The sequence below is a fragment of the Cornus florida genome, unplaced genomic scaffold (genome assembly GCF_030987335.1).
Source record: "Cornus florida cultivar Cherokee Brave unplaced genomic scaffold, ASM3098733v1 CherokeeBrave_3.0.0_Hap2_Chr01, whole genome shotgun sequence".
Classification (NCBI taxonomy): Eukaryota; Viridiplantae; Streptophyta; class Magnoliopsida; order Cornales; family Cornaceae; genus Cornus; species Cornus florida.
This window is the reverse complement of record NW_026775571.1, coordinates 86797430-86816885: the sequence shown is the minus strand read 5'-3', so window position 1 is coordinate 86816885 and position 19456 is coordinate 86797430. Positions and strand designations below refer to the sequence as shown.

The 19456-nt window shown below is 37.5% G+C and overlaps 1 protein-coding gene across 1 annotated transcript; it reads right to left on the bottom strand.

The window, feature by feature from the left end:
- Positions 1-892: 892 nt before the first annotated feature.
- On the bottom strand, positions 893-12280 carry LOC132304659 (disease resistance protein L6-like). The gene is made up of 5 exons (XM_059802402.1): positions 11588-12280; positions 9985-11095; positions 7205-7498; positions 2000-7111; positions 893-1900 (listed from the first exon to the last, which is right to left on the bottom strand). Exons 1-4 carry the CDS (start codon positions 12088-12090, stop codon positions 2054-2056), a joined length of 6966 nt encoding a protein of 2321 aa, XP_059658385.1. The 5' UTR covers positions 12091-12280; the 3' UTR covers positions 893-1900; positions 2000-2053.
- Between the last annotated feature and the right edge of the window lie 7176 nt (positions 12281-19456).

Here is a 19456-nt window from a genome sequence, read left to right as displayed (position 1 = left end):
ATAAGTCCTTTTTCAAGGGGGAAAAAATTGAAGAAGAAGAAAGAAAGGCACAGAAAACATTCAGAGAGAGAGAGAGAGGAAACTAAGAAGAGACAAAGTTCCTAAACCCTTCAAGAATAATCACTGGATGCTTCACTAAAACACCTACCTTCTTATCAACTAGGAAAAAAAAAAAAGAACCTACCTTCTGATTGGCTAAATTAGAAACTCAAGAAATTAAAAACATTATGGTCTAACTGATATCCAAGACCTTATGAAGCATATTTAAGTAATTCCATGAGCCTTGAGATCTAATCTAACCCCATTAACAAAAATCCAGTCATCTCACCCTCCACATTAATTTTACTCTGACCTTTACTTCTAGATCCTTTAAGACCTATTGCCATAATTTCTACATTGATGGCATTACCATATCCCAAAAGGCAATGAATACTAATGTCACGACGACATCCCTAAATTGCCATCAAATGCCCAATTGACCAGGACGGAAAGAATGTCAAAGTTAAAACTTGATAATGCCACTAAAACGCAGTTTCCATAGTTAAGTTACAGAATTATCTAATGTCTGACGATGCTTATGGTTTCTTAATCTCATATGATGGAAGATATGGGGACCTTAACAAAGCCTTTAAAACTGAAAGCTGAGGCAAGTATTATAATGGATTATCCCACACCTCCAAATAAGTTTCAAAATCTTGAATCATTCTACTGTTTCTTTCAAGAAAAAATAATCTGAAACAGGCAAAAGCATGATAAACCAAGAGGGGAGGGGTGAATTGGTTTATCGATAGGAATTTAAAAAACTTCAAACTTAAGCTAGAATGAGAGTTTGGGACTAAGAGGTCTAGTGTGTGCAATATAGCAGACTGTTTTTAGAGCTATGAACTGAGTATGCACAAAATGAAAAATGCTGCTAAACAAGAATGCAGAACACCAAGATTTACATGGTAAAACCCCTAAGAAATAGGGGAAACATCCTCAGGTCTGTCAAGCCTAGTAAAAAACTCCACTATGAATGAATTTGATTACATCACACATCCACAATCTCAGTCACAGCACTCACCACCACAGTTCTTTCCCTCCCTCTGTTCCTTGCACTTGCCTCACCACAATGCTTGGACACTCATGCACAACTACACCAGAAATTACTCAACAAGAAGTATATATAAGTCTCAAGCACTCGGAAGTGAGAATGTAGCACAAAGAACTTGAGTAGCAGCAAAATCTGTCAGCATCTGCTGAATCTGCAGCTTGAGGTTTCAGATAGTAAACTTTTGATGCAGCCTCAGTTTTAGCTTGGTAGTGATTTGAATGAATAGGCAACAACAATCAAATCTTGCTTACACCAAGAACTAGCTCAAAAACTGGAGAAAAGCTTACTGAGAATGAATGTGCAGAAAATAGAACTCACAGCAGCTTTTACTCTGCAGACCAAGGCTTCAGGTAGTCGGAAATTATTGCAGCCTTGTTCCTTGCTTGGTTGTGGCTTAAATAGACGTGTAATGTTGATTGGAACTTGGTCAAACCAAGATCTGGTTCATAAGCAACAATGTAGCATGCATCTGCAGTAGTTTTGACTCTCAGCAGCTTCAGATTCTGCAAAACAAGGTTTCTGGTAGTTGAATATTGCGGTAGCTATGACAGAAGCCAAAGCTCTTGACAGTGCACGAGGCCCCTGGCATTGCGGGGGAGGATCAGATGTACGCAGCCTTACCAACACATGAAGAATGATCAAGAATGTACATATGATGAAAACAACATGACTACCATGATCCTAATCAACCATGATATAGGGATCAACACCAAAACAACTGTAATTTCAACTGCCAAAATACCACTGTTCAATATAGTTCTGCAATGATAATTGGTAACTGAAATGCATGGATATTTCATCAATTACCTGAAAAAGGAACAGAGAAAGAAATGACAATTAACAATCAGTCAAGGAAACAACCATCATATGCAAAGACAACATAGATTAGCAGAAATAGATAATTACCATGCCATCAGGTTGTATGGTAGACACTAAATCTGGCATCCTGCAATTTTGCTCTCAACGCTTGACTTTTCTGATGTTCGAAATGTCTGGTACATTTCCTAGTGACTTGCATCCAGAAATGTCCAAGAATTTTAAGAATGTCAGTTCTTCAAGTCCCCAAATCTCACTAAGTTTCTCACAGTTACGAAGTCCCAATTCCTCTAAATTTGTTAGACTCGACAGATGAGGTATCCTCTCCAAGGTGGTGCACGAATCCAAGTCCAGCATCTTCAAGGATTTCAAAGCCTCAAGTCCCTTAATCTCAAGTAGCTTCTGGCAGTGGGTGAGCTTTAATATTTTCAGCATTTTCAAGTTCGATAGATCAGGTAATCTTTCCAAGGACATGCACCATCTCATATTCAAATATTCCAAGGATTTCAAACCCTTAAGACCCTCAATCTCATGTAGCTTCTGGCACCCGTAGAGTTTTAATTTTTTCAGCATTTCCAAGTTCGATAGATCAGGTAACCTTCCCAAGGCTGTGCAATATGACAACAGCAACATCTTCAAGGATTTCAAACCCTTGAGGCATTCAATCACGTGTAGCTTGTAGCACTTGTAGAACTTTAATTCTTCCAGCATTTCCGAGTTCGATAAATCAGGTAACCTCTCCAAGGCCGTGCAATATGAGAAGTCCAGCATCTTCAAGGATTTCAAACCCTTAAGACCATCAATCTCACGTAGCTTCTCGCACCGGTAGAGCTTTAATTCTTCCAGCATTTCCGAGTTCGATAGATCAGGTAACCTCTCCAAGGCCGGGCAAAGTGAGAAGTCTAGCATCTTCAAGGATTTCAAACCCTTAAGACCATCAATCTCACATACCTTGTGGCACCGGTAGAGCTTTAATTCTTCCAGCATTTCCGAGTTCGATAGATCAGGTAACTTCTCCAAGGCCGTGCAATATGACAAGTCCAGCATCTTCAAGGATTTCAAACCCTTAAGACCCTCAATCTCACATACCTTCTGGCACCGGAAGAGCCATAATTCTTCCAGCATTCCCGAGTTCGATAGATCGGGTAACCTCTCCAAGGCCGTGCAAAATGACAAGTCCAGCATCTTCAAGGATTTCAAACCATCAAGACCCTCAATCTCATGTAGCTTCTGGCACCGGTAGAGCCATAATTCTTCCAGCATTCCCGAGTTCGATAGATCGGGTAACCTCTCCAAGGCCGTGCAAAATGACAAGTCCAGCATCTTCAAGGATTTCAAAACCTCAGGTCCCTCGATTTCATGCAGCTTCTCACACCGGTAGAGCTTTAATTCTTCCAGCATTTCCGAGTTCGATAGATCAGGTAACCTCTCCAAGGCCGTGCAAAATGAGAAGTCCAGCATCTTCAAGGATTTCAAACCCTTAAGACCATCAATCTCACATACCTTGTGGCACCGGTACAGCTTTAATTCTTCCAGCATTTCTGAGTTCGATAGATCAGGTAACTTCTCCAAGGCCGTGCAATATGACAAGTCCAGCATCTTCAAGGATTTCAAACCCTTAAGACCATCAATCTCACATACCTTTTGGCACCGGAAGAGCTTTAATTCTTCCAGCATTTCCGAGTTCGGTAGATCGGGTAACCTCTCCAAGGCCGTGCAAAATGACAAGTCCAGCATCTTCAAGGATTTCAAACCATCAAGACCCTCAATCTCATGTAGCTTCTCGCACCGGTAGAGACATAATTCTTCCAGCATTTCTAAGTTCGATAAATCAGGTAACCTCTCCAAGGATATGCAATATGACAAGTCCAGCATCTTCAAGGATTTCAAAACCTCAGGTCCCTCGATTTCATGCAGCTTCTCGCACCGGTAGAGCTTTAATTCTTCCAGCATTTCCGAGTTCGATAGATCAGGTAACCTCTCCAAGGCCGTGCAAAATGAGAAGTCCAGCATCTTCAAGGATTTCAAACCCTTAAGACCATCAATCTCACGTACCTTGTGGCACCGGTAGAGCTTTAATTCTTCCAGCATTTCCGAGTTCGATAGATCAGGCAACTTCTCCAAGGCCGTGCAATATGACAAGTCCAGCATCTTCAAGGATTTCAAACCCTTAAGACCCTCAATCCCATGTAGCTTTCGGCACCGGTAGAGCCATAATTCTTCGAGCATTCCCAAGTTCAATAGATCAGGTAACTTCTCCAAGGCTGTGCAATACGACAAGTCCAGCATCTTCAAGGATTTCAAACCTTTAAGACCCTCAATCTCATGAAGCTCCTGGCACCAGCAGAGCTTTAATTTTTCCAGCACTCCCAAGTTCGATAGATCAGGTATCCTCTCCAAGGCTGTGCACGATGACAAGTCCAGCATCTTCAAGGATTTCAAAGCCTCAAGACCCTCAATCTCATGTAGCTTCTGGCACTCAGCGAGCTTCAATTGTTCCAGCATTTCCAAGTTTGATAGATTTGGCCATCTTTCCAAGCGTATGCACGATGACAAGTCCAGCATCTTCAAGGATTTCAATCCCTTAATACCCTCAATCTCATGTAGCTTCTGGCACCAGTAGAGCTTTAATTTTTCCAGCATTCCCAAGTTTGATAGATCGGGTATCCTCTCCAAGGCTGTGCACGATGACAAGTCCAGCATCTTCAAGGATTTCAAAGCCTCAAGACCCTCAATCTCATGTAGCTTATGGCACTCGGCAAGCTTCAATTGTTCCAGAAATGCCAAATTTGATAGATCAGGCCATCTTTCCAAGCATATGCACGATGACATGTCCAGCATCTTCAAGGATTTCAAAGCCTCAAGTCCCTCAATCTCATGTAGCTTCTGGCAACGGTAGAGCTTTAATTCTTCCAGCATTCCACAGTTCGATAGATCAGGTAACCTCTCCAAAGCTGTACAATATGACAAGTCCAGCATCTTTAAGGATTTCAATCCCTTAAGACCCTCAATCTCATGTAGCTTTTGGCACGAGTAGAGCTTTAATTTTTCCAGCGTTCCCAAGTTTGATAGATCAGGTATCCTCTCCAAGGCTGTGCAAGATGACAAGTCCAGCATCTTCAAGGATTTCAAAGCCTCAAGACCCTTAATCTCATGTAGCTTCTGACACTTGGCGAGCTTTAAAATTTCTAGCATTTCCAAGTTTGATAGATCATGCCATCTTTCCAAGTGTATGCAGGATGACAAGTCCAGCGTCTTCAAGGATTTCAAAGCCTCAAGACCCTCAATCTCATGTAGCTTCTGGCACTGGTAGAGCTTTAATTCTTCCAGCATTTCCGAGTTCGATAGATCAGGTAACCTCTCCAAGGATGTACAATATGACAAGTCCAGCATCTTTAAGGATTTCAAACCCTTCAAACACTCAATCTCATGTAGCTTCTGGCACTGGTAGAGCTTTAATTCTTCCAGCATTTCCGAGTTCGATAGATCTGGTAAACTCTCCAAGGCTGTGCAATATGACAAGTCCAGTATTTTCAAGGATTTCAAACCCTTAAGACCCACAATCTCATGTAGCTCCTGGCACTGGTGGAGCTTTAATTCTTCCAGCATTTCCCAGTTTGATAGATCAGGTAAACTCTCAAAGGCTGTGCAATATGACAAGTCCAGCATCTTCAAGGATTTCAAACCCTTAAGACCCTCCAACTCATATAGCTTATGGCACTGGTGGAGCTTCAATTCTTTCATCATTTCCAAGTTCGATAGATCTGGCAATCTTTCCAAGGATTCACACCAACTCATATCCAAATATTCCAAGGATTCCAATCTGTCGAGGCCCCTAATTTCATTCATATTCTTGCAATACAAAGTATTTAATTTCCTTAACTTCTTTAAATTCGAAAGATCTGGTAATGTTTCTAGTGATTCACACAATGATGTGGTCAAGTATTTTAAAGATCTTAGTTGTTCAAGCCCTTCAAGCATACATAGCTTTCTGCACCTATAGATATCCAATTTCATTAGGAGTTCTAATCTTCCAAGGCCTTGAATCTCCGTTAACTCTGAGCATTGGTCAAGTATTAGTTCTGATAAATTTTTTGAATTTGGCAGATCTGGAAACCTTTTCATTGACTTGCAAAATCGAAGACGGAGTATGATTAGACTTGAGGGAAGAAGTGGAAGGCATTGAAGTTGTTCACAATGTAACACATTGAGTACCTTGAGCCGAGAAAGACCACCAAGCTCCATTGGCAGGCTGCTAATGTTAATCTTGTACAAGGTCAAGGTCTCGAGTTTGGCTAACTTCCCAATATCTGCGGGAATTTTCAACAGCTTAAAGCAGTTAGAAAAGCACAACTCCTTTAGGTTCATCAGGCTAGGAAGGTTTAGAAATGTCTCCATTAACATGCAAGTAACTCGTAGACTCACTAGACTAGAGGGAAGCTCTGGCAGAAATTGAAGCTCTCTGCAACCCAGTAAATCAAGGGTTTGGAGGCGAGAGAGCCCACAAATGCTTTTTGGAAGGCTACAGATATTTGTCCAATTTAGTCTTAAGATTCTCAGAGAGGATAATCTCTCAAAATTACTGGGAATTTCGCCTTCCAAATCGTAACAACTTGAGGCATGTAATTCTTCAAGTTTCAGTAACATTCCGATGGCACCAGGTAACTTCACTATTGAAGAACAATCAATGTTCAAAATCCTCAAACATTTTAGGTTGCCAATGGAGTCTGGAAGTTCTTTTAATTTGCAGCTCCTTAGTGATAACCGTCGCAATTTCACTAGTGAACCAATTGAGTCTGGTAGTTCAGTGATACACGAATCATCTAATGTAAGGTCTGAAAGAGATTTTAGGTGACCTATTGAGGTAGAAATTTGAGTCAATGATTCGCACCCATTGGCACTAAGAGTTTCAAGCTTCTTCATAACACCTCTACCAATAGGGATTTCTTGTATGGAAGTGCCATCAATAAGGAGCTCTGTTACCACAGAATCAAATTCCAGAGGCAGCCTGTTGAGTTTAGCACAATTCTTCACATTTAAGAAAACTAGACTGTTAAGTTTCCCAATTGATGGATCAATATGATCCAAATTCTCACAGTCTTCAAGAATCAATCTCTCTAAATTTGCATATGCAGAGAAGTCAGGAGTGCTAACCATGTTTTTGCAACATGTGAGATTTAGAACTTTCAACTTTGTTGTAAACTGCAAAATAAGGAAAAAGAGAATTGCTTATAATAAATTACAAACAATTATGTGATGAGACACACGAAACAAAAGCAGAGAAATTGATTAAACCTCCTTGATATGATTCCAACCCTCCCAGGCTGCTGTGATATTGCTCCGTGATAAATCAAGAATGACCAGATTCTTTAGACAAAAAGTGGTAGTCGGTCTAAAAATTTGAGGGCATCCGTTCCAGCGAAGCCATCTTAAGTTTGAAAGAAGTTGCGTAAAATCTCCATCCAGCTCTGCATTGCCAACTTGAAGGAACCTTAGATTAGATAGGTTTGCGAAATCTTTTTTTGTAAGAGCTTTCGCCTGTGGCTCTAATTCAAAGTTAACACAGATAGCTTCAACCTTTCTTGTTCCCTGCCAAAAGAGAACCTTTACATGAGTATAAATAATATATACTAGTATTTGTTGGGGCACAGCGGAAGCAAAAGAAAGAAAGAAAAAACAACAATTCAAACCACAACACAAGATATATACGTGGTCCACTCAAAATCAGGGTTACATCCACGGATGAGAAGAGATTTATTATATATGTAGAGATATTACAATAGTAGAGAATTTTAACACTGGACCATGCACACAAACTCTTGACCAAGTTTTCCGTGTACGCCACGAGACTCCCTCTCACCATCAGTTTTCACTCTACCAAACCCGTAACTCACCCCTACCATCAACGTACTCCCTCATGAGCCTACATCTCTCTCAACTCATAACTCTTAATAATAACCTAAGTGTCTATTTATAGAGTCACATACCCAATTCCTTTGTGGACAAGGATTACAATTTCTTAGAGCCCAATTCACGTCTCTATAAGAAAGTATCATAAAATTACACTCTAAAATAGAAATTAATAATAATAGGAGTTTGAGACATAATTCCTAACAATCTCCACCTTGGCTCAAATTCCATTACGTCAATCATCGCTTCTTATGGCAATTGAATCTGGACAATTCTCTGCAACTTCAATCTTCGCGATCTTATTGCAGAACTCGGATTATCCCCTCACTATACGTTGCTCAATCAGTCAAACCCCAAGGCTCCACCTTGACTTCTCAAGCTCCATGCCATGTAATCAAGCCGATTGACTTCACCTACAACTGAAGCCCGTTGTAGCACATGTTGAGACTTCTTGTGTTTTCCGGATCTCCTTCACCTTTGGCTCTGATACCAGTTGTTGGGGCACAGCGGAAGCAAAAGAAAAAAGAAAAGAAAAATAACAATTCAAACCACAACACAAGATATATACGTGGTTCACCCAAAATCAGAGTTACATCCACGGATGAGAAGAGATTTATTATATATGTAGAGATATTACAATAGTAGAGAATTTCAACACTGGACCATGCACACAAACTCTTGACCGAGTTTTCCGTGTACGCCACAAGACTCCCTCTCACCATCAGTGTTCACTCTACCAAACTCGTAACTCACCCCTACCATCAACGTACTCCCTCATGAGCCTACATCTCTCTCAACTCATAACTCTCAACAATAACCTAAGTGTCTATTTATAGAGTCACATACTCAACTCCTTTGTGGACAAGGATTACAATTTCTTAGAGCCCAATTCACGTCTCTATAAGAAATTACCATAAAATTACACTCTAAAATAGAAATTAATAATAATGGGAATTTGAGACATAATTCCTAACAGTATTAAATGATGATATTCACTCTCTTTGAGAAAATTCCAGTTATTATTTCAACTTTTGAGCAGTGGCGGCTCAATATGAGAGATTCATGTAGTAACATAACTAATATTAATTTACTATCTATATTAAAAATTATATATATATATTTATAAACTATTATTATTCTTGCTACTTGAGATGCAAAATTACTAATTTTGATAGAAAATTTGGTTGTTTATTTACTAAAGTTTCATTTAAATCCCTTTGTATCATTACAAGAGCTCTTAAATTTTTTTTTAAATGGAATTAATTTACCCAAACCTTTCTTTATCGAAATTTATACTCATCCAAATTCACATTTTTAAGTAAAAATATTTATAGATAAACTATAGTTAAAATAAATAAATAAAAAATAAAAAAATAAAGCACGTGAATTAAAGAACAATAGAACCGGCCTTATGTAAATTAGTAAAAAATCTTACCTGATTTCAAGTGTTTGAATTTCTTACAAATTTCTCATCTTTATTTATTTTTTTATTTTTTTTTTAACTTCAAGCAAATTTATTAATATTAGAATGCAAAATTCTCACCTATAAAAGATAAAGATAATTATCTAATATGCTTAATCACATGAAGAAACACATGAGAAGAAGTTTAGAAGAATGTGGAAAGGCATGAGTTTGATAGATATAAATGAAGAAACTAGAAAAAGTGTGAGAGAAGGAGAAATTGCTAGAGAATCTTAACATTAGAACTGCTAAAATTGGCAAACCTATAGTGGGGCCTACTTTAAAAAGACTATAATGAGATTTTTTTATTGGAGGCCCTTAAGACAATCGCCAAATTGGCCTAGTGATTGAGCTGGCACTGCTTTCGAGTTCATACATAATTTTTTTTTTCTTTTCCTAAATGGAGGATTTTTATATAAAGTTAAATGCCAGTTCTGCTTCAGAGTTCATACATAATTGCGTTAGCAAGGTGAGAAAAAATTAATTCTTAATAAAGAACATCTATTTCTTGTTCCCTGCCGAAAGAGAACCTTTACATCAATAAAAAAAATATACATAACTGATATTAATGAAGCTTTCACTCTGAGGAAATTCCAGTTATTATGTCAACTTTCGAGTAGTTCATACATAACTGAGTTAGTAAGGTGACAAGAAAATTAATGCTTAATTAGGGATACCTATTCATGAAGAAGTTGGATCTTACTGTATGTGTCTTCAATATGTCATACGCTTCATTATGCAACCACACCCTACTATGCTCCCCCGGCTTCTTGAAATTTTCTTGACGGACAATATCCCTGCCAAGGTCTCTAAGCTGATCGTGCATCCTTAGCTCATTGTTGTCTCCAATTTTCACCAAGGACATGAAAAGAAGAACTTCAATCCCATTTTCTGGATAAAAATCGCAGGCATCCCACATGTGGAAAGCAATTCTTTTATCCACTCCAATGAAAAGACATGCAATATCGAGAAATATTTGTTTTTGTTCATATTCTAATGCTTCGTAACTTATTCTCAGCTTCTGCTGCACTTCAATATTTGGAATTCTTTTCAACTTCTTTAATATACCTTCCCATACCTCTTTTCCCTTGCCAGACAAAGAAGAACCAATAAGCTCAAGAGCCAAAGGCAACCCTCCAGTAGTGGACACAACATCTCTAGATAGAGTATCATAGTCTTCTGGGGGATAGTCTCTTCTGAAACCATTCCTGCTGAAAAGTTGAAGAGATTGATTAGAATCCAATTCCTTTGGTTCATAAGTCGAATTGACCTCAGCCAGTTTTAGAATCTCTTGGTTTCTAGTTGTGATAATTATCCTACTTCCTGAACAAAACCAATCACACTTTCCCAAAAGTGCAAATGCATGAAGATGATCTTTGTGATCAACATCATCAACAACAAGAAGAACTTTCTTTCCAGAAAATCTACGTTTGATTGCAAAAATTCCTTCATCCATAGACTCAATTAAGACAGGACGTCCCTGTTTTAAGAAGCTAGGTATAAGTTGGTTTTGCAAATGAACAAGACCATTGGGTTGTTGTGCTGTTTTTCTAACATCTTCAAGGAAGCAACGGGATTGAAATTGTCGGGAGAGTTTGTTGTAGATGGCCTTGGCTACAGTGGTTTTGCCGATTCCTCCCATGCCATGGATTCCCACAATCCTTACATCATCGGAATTAACACTCAACAATTTCATCATTTGTTCTTCATGATCATCAATTCCAACTAAGCATTCACTTACAACCAATGAGTAATTTTTTTTCAGCTCTCTCCATACCTTTGAAACAACCTCCTTTATCACTTCTCCTTCAGGCCTGCCAAACATATAATTAATGTTAAATATATATATATAAGGAAAAACCCACAAATATAGATCCCCCCTACTTGATTTAAATTTTCAACAGTAGTTGTCTATTCTCTGAAAACTGAAAAAAAAAATAGAAAATAGAAAATAGCTTCAAAATTCATTTGATTAACAATTTGTGAAAAAACTATTATTTGTAAACTAAGTTAAACAAGTGTCTAATTTGTGAGAACTGAACAAAACAAGTTCATAGTTGGTTTGGTGTAAAATATTATTTTTCCAGATAAAATATATATATATATTTTTTTTTTATTAGGTATTGTGCAAAGGTATCAGTGCAGGTTCCTGTAAAATAACTTATTATTTTTGTTAGATTGTAATTTTTTTTTTTTTTCTTCCTAAATATTTTACTATAACCAAACACCAAAAAAATAAAAATATTTTAAATCTAAACAAATTAATTAAGTATCTATAAATAAAATTAATAAGTATACTCAATTACCTATTATCATTCTTCACCTTCCATCCCTTCAATTGTCCAACCTCCGTCAAGGCTTTCTTCCATCCCTCCCGAGTAGGACTATTATAATAATTGTCCTTCTCGTGTTTCTGGAAGGCCTTTTCGTAACTCCCCTGCTGGTATCGCACATCGGACGTTTTGACATCAAAGAAAATGGGTAATATCAATTGCCCGAATTTCCTCCGACACTCAACCGTCTCGGCGATCTCAATCAGGCACCAGCGACTTGAAGCATAGTCTTTGGAAAAGACGGGGATGGATATCTTGGAGTGCTGTATTGCCTTGAGAAGCTCATCTATCTTCTCTCCAGCCTGAAGCTCCTCGTTGTCTCGAAAAGTGTGAATTCCAGCGTCCACAAGGCCGTTGTAGAGGTTGTCAGTGAAGTTTTCACGGGTGTCTGGACCCCTGAAACTCACGAAAACTTCATAATCCCATCCTCCAGCAGGTGGAGAGGTGGGAGATGAAATGTTGTTCTCTGTATCCATTTTACATGTGTGAGAAAAGAAGAGAAGAGAGGATTATGCAGTGACGAGTTCCTGTGAAGTTTGAGTGGTTAGGAATGAAACTGAGGAGAACCTAACATCAATCAGTGAGTATTGAATAAATGAATTCTTCAATTTCATAACTTCCACGCTCTTTCACTTTCTCAACTATGTCACACGTGACTTATTTTTTCTTTTTCTTTTTTTTTTTTGAATTTTAAGCAAATTTTTAAATTAAAAAAAATATAATTACATGAGTGGGCCGATGGGCCAAAAACAATCCAAAGGAAGGAAAATAAAGTCCAAATAAGGTCCAACAAGGGAAAGGCCCAGGACCAATTTTCAACCTAATAACTGCAATTAACGCCTTGTTTAGCCGTTAATTGTGGGTGTTAATAAGCAGTCCGATAAGTAGCCCTAGAGAAGATGATTAGTGAAATTATCAGTCCGGCTGCCTAGGCAGAGGACAGCAGCAAGCAGGAGAGAGATTCCAATCTGAGAGAATCTTCCTCGAATAGGAGCAGTCGCGTAAGAACCCCAATTTGAGAGTTGCAGTGATTCGAGCAAACATCATTCTTTGAGATGGGCTTTTCCCTTTGAAAATTCTTTCATTTCTTTTCTTCCCAAGTGTGATAAACCATGGATGAGAAGCATAATTTGCAATGTAGATTTGCTGGGGAGTTCCTTTTCCATTGCGCAGAAATCAGTTGTATAAGATCCTCCCAGTTAGTGATTGCAATGAAGAAGTTACATTTGAGTTTGATGAATCGCCAGATAGGAGATACAAAACAACAGGTAAGGAACAAATGCTGATGTGATTCTGTGTGTGATTGACATAGAGCACAAAGGTTGTTGTGGTTGGACATTGATCTGCTATCAAGAGTGGGTAACCTGGATTGTGCTGCTAACCATAGGTTGAATTTTATCCTAGGGATTGTAGGTGAAATCCAAACTAAGTTGTGCCAATGGACTAGTTGAGAGTTCTCTGTAAAGTACAATGTTATGTGCTTGAAACTGAACTTGCCATTTGGTGATGCCAACCAAATCTTGCTATCACTTCTTGAAGAACATGGTGGGGGCTGAAGTAGTAACTCAGGAATGGCAAAGGAAAGGCATGTAGGAAATGACCAAGATGAGTTTTGTATGAAAGTGTCAACTGTGATTGATTCATTGAAACCTGCATTAGTAAGAATTGTTAATGAAAAACGACTACAAAGAGGGCCACCTGAGGACCAGTTGTCAAACCAAAATGAGGTCTCTGAGCCATTGTCAATCCTGTGTTTGAGAAGCTGTCTAACAATGTGCCTGAGTTGCAAAATCTTCCTCCAACTCCAAGAGCAAGGTTGTGGGAAGTTGATTCTCCAAAAATTCCTTGACTTGATAAGGTAAACCTTACACCAAGTGATCCAAATTCTGCCATGGTTGTTTGAGTGAAGATCCCAAATATAGCTTAGGATTCTAGCCTTGTTTGACAGTTTCAAGTTTAGAATGTCAAGACCCCTTTCCTCATTTGGTAAGCAAACTTTACTCCATGTCACTTTTGTACCAGTGGATTTCATTTCAGGACCTGACCAGAGGAATGACCTGAAAATTTTGTTAAGTTCATTGATCACTGTTTTGGGGAGAATGAAGATGTTTGCCCAGTACACTTGTGTTGAGACCAATACAGCTCTGATAAGTTGGAGTCTGCCTACATAAAAGAGTGACCTTGAAAACCAGTGTGAGATTATATTTGTGATCTTTTCAATAAGTATGCTGCAGTGGGCTAATTTTAGGTTGGTGGATATGAATGGAACACCTAAGTATTTGACTAGAAGGGATCCAATCCCAATGCCAAGCATGGCTATGATTGTAGCTTCAGTGTGTGGGTCAGTTCCAGAGAAATAAACATTGTTTTTAGAGAGATTGATGTCCAAACCTGACATACAGCAGAAGTGATTAAGGGTAGATTTCAACACTGAGACTGAGGTGAAGTCTCCATGACAAAACAGAATGATATCATCTGCATAGGAGAGGTGTGTGATCTTCAATGCACCACATTTCCAATAGAATTTGAAGGTATGAGCTCTCTTTACATAATCATTGATGATGGATGACAGTACATCCATAACAATAACAAATAGGAAAGGTGAGATAGGGTCACCTTGTCGCAATCCCCTCTTCCCTTTGAAAAACCCTTGGAATTCTCCATTAAGAGCAATGGTGAAAGAGGGTGAAGAGAAGCAAGCCTATAACAGTGAAATAAACTTGGTTGGGAAGTTAAGGAGTTTGAGACAGCTTAGGATAAAATCCCATTTGACTAAATCAAATGCTTTCTTTAGATCAATCTTGATAGCACTCTTGGCAGTGGAAGATTCAATGTGGTACCCATTTAATAGCTCATGAGCTAGGAGTATGGGGTCTGTAATATTTCTCCCATTAATGAAGGCTGATTGTGACATATCAATTATGTATGGTAGGGAGAGCTGTGTGACACCCTCGAATTTTCGAATATGGGTTGGCCAGGCCCACGCCCAAATACTCGGGGATATCAAAAACAAATCGGTAATAATCGAACGCAGTATATAAGATGATAAATAAGAATAAATAAAAATGCTGAATGAACACTAAAATGTTAATCCAATAAATTCTCAGTATAAATTTTCATTAAATAATAAAATATTCTGATACAACAAATCTTCCAATACAACTCGGGAATCTATACTGTGTGGACCCCTAGAAAATTACAATTGAATAAGTAACCATAATGACTGTTTACATCTAAAAGATGAAACATAAACGAATCTCCTAAGTAGACTCGGAAGAGTGAAGCAGATTGATACCTGCTCAACACGAACAATCCTCTACACCTGAAGAACACGTGAAAAATAATGGTGGGTCAGGTCCACAAACAAGTTTTACTCTACTATAGTCCAAGTAGAGATACAATGCACGTATACATCCTAGTCAATCCAATAACAACTAATAGTCCGTGTATATATACACACACGCGCTAAAGGAAACTCACTAGACTATAGAGTTACCTCAACCTAAATAGTAGGCAATATGCAAAACGCACATATAGTGGGCATGAGTACCTAAACATACTAGGGCGCACAACTACACTATATCTAGCTACACATCCCTGGCGATATACGCGCCCTAACCACTGATCCTGAGACTCAAGCTCATATCATGACACCATAATTATATATATATAATCCAGTAATCATCCTATCCGGTATAAAGTAATCATCTATAAGTCATTCAACTTGTTCAGCTGACCTGACTTGAATATAAGTAGGACTTAACAGTTTAGTTAATCCATTCCCTTATACAAAATAGGTAGGACTTAACTGATAAGTTAATCCGTCCCTAAAGTGCCACCATCCCATACTGGTGCACTACATTCACACAATCCAATAATCGATGCAACAAATAAAATACTACATCAATTAATCCAACAATTAACATAATAATAAAATATCATGCTATCACAAAATAGGAAAACTTAATAAACCTCTTTAAGCTTCTTACATCCTGTATCCTACACAAACTGAATCTTAAATATGCTGATATTTATTTTACAGCCAAATAAGGATTTTCCATATACAATTCATGCTACACATTTAATCCTAATTGCTAGAACAAAATAAAGATTAAATCTATTCCTTTCTCAAAGAATTCAAATAGCATGCATTGTTATATTTCAGTCTGTTTTGAATTTGTTTAAACTCATACATATTCCTTATTTAATGATTAGGACCCCTCCAAATCAATTAAAAATTAATTTAACGCTGTTTACGAAACTTCCTCAGGTAAGGCTCGAGCTTTTATCCTAATTGCTCGAGCTTCCTATTTCAGGCTCGAGTTTCCTGCTTCAAGCTCGAGCTTTTCACCTAATTGCTCGAGCTTTTCATTTCAGGCTCGAGCTTTACATCCATGGCTCGAGTTTTGCCTCCAAGGCTCGAGCACTGTAACAGCGGATCGAGCACTATTACACGAAACAAACCAGAAACCCTATTGTGAATTTATTCTTTACTATTTAAATATTCTAAGACATGTTTCTAGGTTCTATCAATCCACAGACATGAAAATATATCATTTAAACATGTAAAAATTCATAAAGGAATCAAATCAAATGCATGAATTTAACAATTCATAAAACAAGAACAAATATGAAACACATTCATAAAACCTATGTTCTAATCCAATTAAACATGCATAATTATGTAGTTTTATGTGTTTAAGAATCCTGGAATCTTCTAGGCATGTATGGAAACACAAATCAAAGGGAGAGAGATAGAAGAAAAACTTGCCTTAAACTTTCGGATCGAAAGTTAAACTTCTTCTTCTTTGATCTTCTTCTCTAAAGATTCTTCTCCTCCTTCCTTTCTCTTCCTCTAACTCTTTCTAACTCTCTCTCTAGAATATATTACGTGATATATTTTTAACCCCCTTTTACAACCTATAGTTGTATATTTGTAGGCTAAATAATAACCCTATTCATTTTCCCAATCCAAGTCAACGTAATAAAGAAAATAAAAATTAAAATATTGAAAAGGTAACTTAAGATATGTTACGTATATAATCTATGTACATCTTTATTAAATAAATAAAATATATACATCAGATTATTTATTAACAAATTATTTAATAACACTTAAGTTACCATAATATTAAGAGGTAACTTAAAACATGATACATATAAAATCTATATATATCCTTATTATATAAATATATAAAATATATACATTAGATTAAATATTAATACTAAAGTTACCATAAAAATAATTAATAAATTACTTTCCTTTTATATATGTATATACATATATATCTATATATATACATAAACAACTATCTATGGGTAATTATCCATACCCATTAAACCTCTTATCCAAATAGTCCATGTAACCTAATTGGTTGGCCCATTACTACTAACCATAACCATAAAATAAAATAAAATAAAATAAAACAAAACATTTAATCATTTAATCTACAATTAATTACAATTAATCAAACACATCATTTAAGCACACAATCTAATAAACAAATACGACAAATAACACCTTGACAAATAGTCAATTAATCAAGTAACACTTAATTCAATTAAACACATAAGCAATTAGTCAAATAATCAATTAAATAATTTAAAATGTAATTAAAATAAATAAATAAATACCGAGACTATCCTTTTAAAATTAGGGGTATTACAAGCTGCAACTTAGATGCCAAAATTTTTTATATACATTTGTAGATGGAATTGCAACATGATATTAGTCTGTAGTCATGAATGGAGGTTGGATTTTTACATTTAGGAACCAATGCAATGTATGTATTATTTGCTTCAAATAACATTTTTCCATTCCTGAAGAATTCAGCAACAGCCTTGGTGATAGAATTCCCCACAATTCCCCAAGTTTTTTGAAAGAATGCAGCATTGTATCCATCTGGGCCAGGGGCTTTGTCCTTGCTAAGCCTGAACATACATAGCTGGTATCACTATGAGAAGGAATACCATCCAATAGACTGTGTAAGTGATTAGGAACCATTTTGGTAATGAAAGGCTGCAGATCAGAGATGCTATGAGTAGGAGGGTGGGAACAGCCAAGCAAGTTTTTGAAGTGATTTACAACTTCGGTCTTGATAGATTATCTATCTGTTAGAACTTGACCATTATCAGTGGTGAGAGACACAATTTTCTTCCCGTTGTTCCTGGATGAGAGCGATTTATGGAAGTAAGAGGTGTTGCTGTCACCCAACTTTAGCCAAGTCATTCTTGATTTTTGTCTCAACATGTCTTCTTGGTGTTTGGTCAACCTTAGATACTCATTGGTTAATGATTTTTCCAACTGTCTGAGGCATTCATTGCCTGGATCAGTGTCAAGGTCAGTTTGACAGGAATCAAACTCCAATTTAACTGCATATAACTTAGAGTCTATGTCTGTAAATTCTTTTTTACAGTTGGCTTTGAGGACTTGCTTCAGTAATTTGAGCTTCTGGACACATTGGTACATTGCTGTGCCTTTGATGTAAGTTTGCCAAACTACCTAGACTGAGGGTAGGAATTGGGGATAGCTGTTCCAGGCATTAAAGAACTTGAATGGAATGTTTCTTTTTGGGATGTTGAAATTCATGAAAACCAATATGGGACTATGGTTTGAGATCCCTGGTGTCAAGAAGCTACATTCAGATAATGGAAAAGAGTTGATCCACATTTGATTGACCAAGGCTCGATCCAATTTTTTGGCAATGCAGGCTGCTCCAAGCTCCTGTTACACTAAGAATACAGGATTCCATTGAATTTAAGATCTTCAAGTTTAGCTTTTTGCAGGGCACTATTTGAAATCAGTCATAGTTGGGCACTATCTCATTGCTCCACCATGCTTCTCACCAGCATGAGGGATGACATTAAAGTCACCCATTAAAAACCATAGGGATTGAGCTAAGTTGCCTGCATAACAAGTGATATTTTCCCAAAGCACTTGTCTTTCAATTGCTGAGTTAGCTGCATATATGAAAGAGGTGAAGAAGGAAATGTTTTGCCCTATGATGGTTATACTGTAGTGAATTATTTGCCTATTGATGTTTGTCACAGTGAGTTGTAATACATTGGGTTCCACAAAACCCAAAATTCTACCTAGATGAGAAAAATTATAGTTGTGTACAATATACCATGAGGGAGCCAAAAATCTATGAATAGATTCAATGTTTGTATGAAAGACCTTAGTCTCCACAATACAAAGCAAATCAAGTTTCTTATCAGAAATGAGCTTTTTGACCTCTGACTGTTTAGAGGGCTGGTTCAGCCCTCTAATATTCCAAGTAATGAAAGTTAACATAAAAAAAGTATGGGAGAGAGGACCTTCAGGATGCCTGTGGCCTTGAGCAGAGCCAATATACATCAAATTTGTGTTGCTGCAGGACTTCCTCCTTGCTACTTTCTTCATGAATCTAATTATTAACTTCTCATTTGTGGATTTTGCAAAAGGTATGTCCATTTTTTATGACTGATGGATTTTTCCTTGTTCCCTGCACGGAGGGAAGGTAGATGGGGAGGTTGGAGTTATTATGGAGGTGGGCTTATGATGAGTCTTGGGTGGAGGTGGGCTTATGTTTGAGAAGTTTAGTTTTTTGGAACATAGTGGGGAGTGGGGAGGTGTATGTGTAGTAGGTGACATGGTTAAGCTAGAGAAAGTATTTTGTACCAATGTATCAGTAGAGGAGGTGGTGTGATGTAGAGTATGGGTGGATGGGGATGATGAATTAGGGTGTTTTGGTGTGTTGGATTCCTGAGGTAAGAGTTCTAGAGCAGAGAAATGATTGGTAAAAGGGCTGGTGTGGGGTTGCAGTGGGGATTCATGGATGATTGTTGGTGGATTTCTCTTTT

What these genes read in the sequence shown, in the direction of transcription:
- LOC132304659 (XM_059802402.1), bottom strand. Translation starts at nt 12,090, where the DNA reads ATGGATACAGAGAACAACATTTCATCTCCCACCTCTCCACCTGCTGGA. An exon ending in ACATATTGAAGACACATACA is followed by an intron (nt 7,499 to 9,984) that starts GTAAGATCCAAC and finishes CTCTTTTGGCAG; the next exon opens with GGAACAAGAAAGGTTGAAGC. An exon ending in GTTGGAATCATATCAAGGAG is followed by an intron (nt 7,112 to 7,204) that starts GTTTAATCAATT and finishes CTTATTTTGCAG; the next exon opens with TTTACAACAAAGTTGAAAGT.